The 4,736-nt window shown below is 38.8% G+C and overlaps 1 protein-coding gene across 1 annotated transcript in view; it reads left to right on the top strand.

The window, feature by feature from the left end:
• Nucleotides 1-539: 539 nt before the first annotated feature.
• Nucleotides 540-4,736, top strand: part of LOC107723835 (probable tRNA (uracil-O(2)-)-methyltransferase) — a gene marked incomplete at its 5' end in the record, with an annotated part of 48,750 nt that continues 44,553 nt past the window's right edge. Inside the window, one exon of the mRNA XM_016532553.1 lies at nt 540-734. Within this exon, the coding sequence (XP_016388039.1) occupies nt 540-734 (195 nt within the window). The remainder of the gene's footprint in view (nt 735-4,736) is intronic.

A 4,736-nucleotide genomic window follows, 5' to 3' on the forward strand; every position in this document is an offset into this window, starting at 1 on the left:
TTTGGGCGACGTTATGCAAATCTTCCCACTTTGTGACGTAGACATGTTGGGGGTGTGTTAGAACGACCCGTTTTAGGTAGGCGTGGTTGACTCTTAACTTTTATAAAGAATATCTCTTTGGATTTGAGACTTTAGTCTTTGCAACTTTACAGATCTTCTTTATGCACCAAGAGCTTGTAACACTCCAAAGAGAAAGGAAAAAAGTGTCCCCAACTAAGCAAGCCGGAGGCGACAGCGGCAAGGAACCAAAACTCCATCGGTGACAGAAATTTTTGTCACAGATGATATGCCACTCTGATTTTGTTGTTAATGTTGGATTTTTGTTGTTTTTTCGTTTGTTTGTTTTTGTATTAAGAGAAACTTTAAATGAAGAGATGTCAATAGACCATTGAGGAGCTGGGAGGTTTTAAGTGTTTGGCTTTGACAATGCATCTCTGATCTTATCTCTCATACACAGTAATGTCGTCTTGTATGTTTTTTTAACATATGCGTGAATATGTTCATTGTATTGATTGTTATCTTGTCCTCTACCCTATCTTATCTCATCTAGATCATCTTACTCGTGCCGTTACTTCGTGCTTCCCTGCTGCTTTTTTGACTTCTGTGGGAAGTACCAGCGCCGACAGTGTAAGAAGTCTCAGTATAAGGAGTACATCGACTTCATCTCTGATGTCAGCACAGTGTGTGGCTTCTACACAGAGGAGGACTGTCTGAGGATACCCTCCACCAAACGTGTAGGTTGGTCGTATATCTGTAGAGCTGGGTCACTAGACTGGACTGCTGGAGATTCACTCCTATTAGCAGTTTCTCACAGTGCCATAAAAAAAGTAAAAATGCCTTGCATCATCTTCATTTTTATTCTTTAGCTTTGCTCAAACAATATTTTGAAGCAAGGGTGTGAATTAGGGGTTTGCAGTCTCATCTATGATAGTATTGTAATTGTTGTTTTTAGGGCTGGCTCGATACCACTTTTTCAGAACCGTTCCCGATCCGATACCAAAAATTCCGAGTATCTGCCGATACCGATATCAATCCGATACAGCGCAGTTTTTTAACCCTCTAAGACCTGAGGGCATTTTTGCCTCACTGAAGTTAATGTTTTTTCTGAGTGCCATACACAAAAATAATGACTCAAAACTCCAAGACCGTAGCAAGCAGAGTCAAAAGGTAGGTATCGTTTGATAGATTCTCATGTTGAGAAATAGGTGATAAAATGTAAGAAAAATTAGTGTGGTCAAGGGAATTTTTTCATATCATTCTTATTTGACGTTCAATATCTCATGAAAGAAATAAGGTAGGAGAAAAATTATTTTTTGATGATGTTCCCCAACATATGTGCTGTATATGAATTAAATTTTGTGGTGATACCATGAAGTAATCAAAAGTTACAATATTTGGAACCAAGGTAGTCTTTCTCTTAGCCCTTGACAGTTTTGAAATTGAATTGAATTTAAAGTAATGCCTCACTCAAGTTTAGACAAAGCCCCAACCAATTACACTTGTTTTATTCTACTCGATGAGACTTTTCAAATGACATATGACACATGACTATCTGAGCTGTATGATGTTTCTGACATATTAGAGTACATGGCACAAAAACATTTTTCATAAATTATGAAAACATTTTTTTCTATTTATCCACAAATAACTCGGCACTACTTAGGAGTTAATCAAAGTGGCCACATGCATTGTAAAGGTCAGACTCCAAGCTTTCAAATTACACCTATTTTGTGTTGATCAAGGCATTGATTTTGAAAAATATGATAATTATTTTTTTCTTCGCTAGGGGGCGCCCGCCGGCGGTACACTCCGGTTTAGAGGAACTAGGCAGTGGTTAGGAATTGATCAAAATGGTTGGATGCATTCGAAAGCTGAATTTCTAAGCTTTAAAATGATACCTAATTATTAAACAAAAGTTATATAAAAGATAAAATACACAGAAATATTCTAGGTTTTACATTCTCCTTGCCAAGTGTTAAATGGAGCTCTCCAACTGATTTCTTCAATTCTTGGGTTTAGGCAGCGTCGGTGCCACGGTGGGGCCTGAGGGGGCCCGGCCCGGCTACCTCGGTCACTGTGCCCCCTCTCCTCTGGTGCCGTCTCAGTAGTGGGCGCCCTGATTTTAGTCGGTGAGGCAAGGTACTGCCCTGGGAAGGTTTCCCAGGCTGTTAAATACACAGATTAAAAGCTAAATGTTTTAATTTCGGTTCGTTCTTAGCAAAAAAAATATATTTTTTTCGTTCAGGTTATGCAGAGCGAAATAAGAACGGTGCTGCATTTAGAAAGAATTCTTATTAACTTTGCTATTATTCTTGAATTTTCAAACTGCTAACACTTTGCACTTTTATTAAATTGTACATAGGTACAATTGTACATACATTATTTTATTTACAAGTTTCATGTTTGTGTTTATCCCGTTTTTCCCCCCGTTGCATCTGAAAATTACTTTCAGAAACATATTTTTTTTTCAAAGCAGCCCCCCCAATAAATTGTGCCTGCCTCCTCACTTTGTGCGCTCTGGCGCCGACCCTGGGTTTAGGTATTATTTACACACGATAGACGCAATGGATTGTTTTGATTTTGGACTCATTTCAATCGTGAGAATCTGCTGTAAATAATGATATGCCATTTTCCAGTTATTTGTCCAGCTGCTCCTAAAGTGCGCCAGTTGGGTTTTATGTGTTATAGCAATATGAGCAATATCTTTGGATCTCATCGATGGATTATAATAACTCTGTGCTCATTTTAATCGGGAGAATTTTCTGAAAATAATGATGTGCAGTTTTTCAAGATCTATGCAGGTTTCGTGAAGTTACAAATAAAAACACAACGTGAAGCATAGAGCTGTTTTTCTTTGCAGCGCTTTAGTGCGCCTGTCTGGTTTCATGTGTTACAGCTCTATGAACGAAATCTTTCGATCTAATCGGCGGATTATGGTAGGGGTGCTCCGATTGATCGAACTATCGGCCGATAATCGCTTTGGGATGATTGATCGGCGGTCTCTAAAAGGCCGATCTAAAAAAAACGATCTCAAACTGATGCCTGCCGTGAGAGGTTTGGCTCGACATGCAGCGGCACCGTCTCAGTCTCTGTCCGGCGCGGTTGAAATAATTATAATGCTGAAGGTGAGGTACTCGCCTTCATATTTCTTAATAAAATAACTTATAAAGTAGTTTGAAAATCTTGTGTGAGATGTAATTTCACAAACAGCCTGAGTGAATCACCGCGCGCGCTCTCTCTCAAAATTCGCAAATGTCTTCAAATCACCACATCGCTTCTGTCTATAAGCGAGCTGCACAGTTGACAGGAATTGTCAATTGTCACTTGTCACCACAATCGAGGCAGTATCACATCGTCACTAAAGTTTATAAATTGCATTACTTTTTAATTCTTGCCAGTGTTTAACCATTCAGCGCTCGCACGCTATCCTGGAGACCATGCACTCATGCACACTCGCAGCGCACACACATAATGCCAGGTTCACATTACTCCGTTTGCAGTGCGAATGTGGTGCGTATTTTTTTCCGCGCTCATTTTAACAGATTAATAAAGCGTGCACACTGCACACGGTTGCGGTCCAGCAGTGCATTCCAGGAGCGGTGCGTCTGCATCAGTGTAGAGATCGTTTCTGCACCGAGTCTATTTTTGCTGCGCTGCAAGCCTGAATTAAAGTAACAGCGCATTTTTTTGCAGTAAATATGAACATGGATTGACACGAAAATGTAGTAACTACACCATAAATGCATATTATTAAAGTCTACTGTGTTTCACAGTCAACACATATGGCTTTTTGGCTAGGTTTAAAGGGAAAGAGCACTTTTAGATAAACAAGGCAATAATAGATGGCACTCGTGGAGGTAGGAAAACAAAGTTCTTTATGAACTGCAGGGTTGCTTGTAATAAAGATTTCAATGCAAAAGGAAAGGCAGTAGACCAGACTATTTCTGTCAATGGTAAGTTTGTGATAACGTAAAAAAAAAAATGTTTAAATGTTTTGCCACTTGCTTGAGCAACTTTATGTATAAGTAAATGCAAAAGTAAAAAGCATTGAATAATGTGTTGCTTATATTTATTGTGTTTAAACATGTCTGTGAAAGATTGTATTACTGTACTGTGTAAAAAAAGAATTGCAATGCTGAAAAAGCATTTTCAGTGGCAATGTTGTGGGTTTTTCAAGATCTATGCATGTTTGGTGAAGTTACGATCTAAAATGCCAAAGGACTGCAACCTCTGATTTTTTTGCTAAGCTACATGACCTAATTCTTTTCTATACGTTATAGCTTTATGAGAGATATCTTTAGACCTGAATGATGGATTATGGTGAGTTTTAATCAGGAGAATTTTCTGCAAATAATGACTTATAATTTAATAATTTTCTATGATACATGCATGTTTAATGAAGTTACGAGCTAAATCGTCACATGACAGCTACCTTAGATTTTTTTGGCTTAACTACATGCTGCCTGTGCAGTTTTATGTGTGTTATAAATTCTTGAGGAATATCTTGTAGCGTCTGGACCACTCAAACACACAATATATATTTTGTTAGCTAGATTTAACAAATACTCTGTAACACCCCAGGAAGCCGAACAGGCCCTGGATAAATGTTGTGTTTGTGGTAAACAGCCACGGATAAGTAGTGGACTCCTGTGTGAAAACGCAGTCCGTGCTGCTTCCCCTCTCACAAGAGTCACCTAAGAGGAACCCCCCCCCCATTTTCAAAAATGAAATTCAGG

The sequence above is a fragment of the Sinocyclocheilus rhinocerous genome, unplaced genomic scaffold, assembly GCF_001515625.1.
Source record: "Sinocyclocheilus rhinocerous isolate Xijiao unplaced genomic scaffold, SAMN03320098_v1.1 scaffold1094, whole genome shotgun sequence".
In the NCBI taxonomy this organism is placed as follows: Eukaryota; Metazoa; Chordata; class Actinopteri; order Cypriniformes; family Cyprinidae; genus Sinocyclocheilus; species Sinocyclocheilus rhinocerous.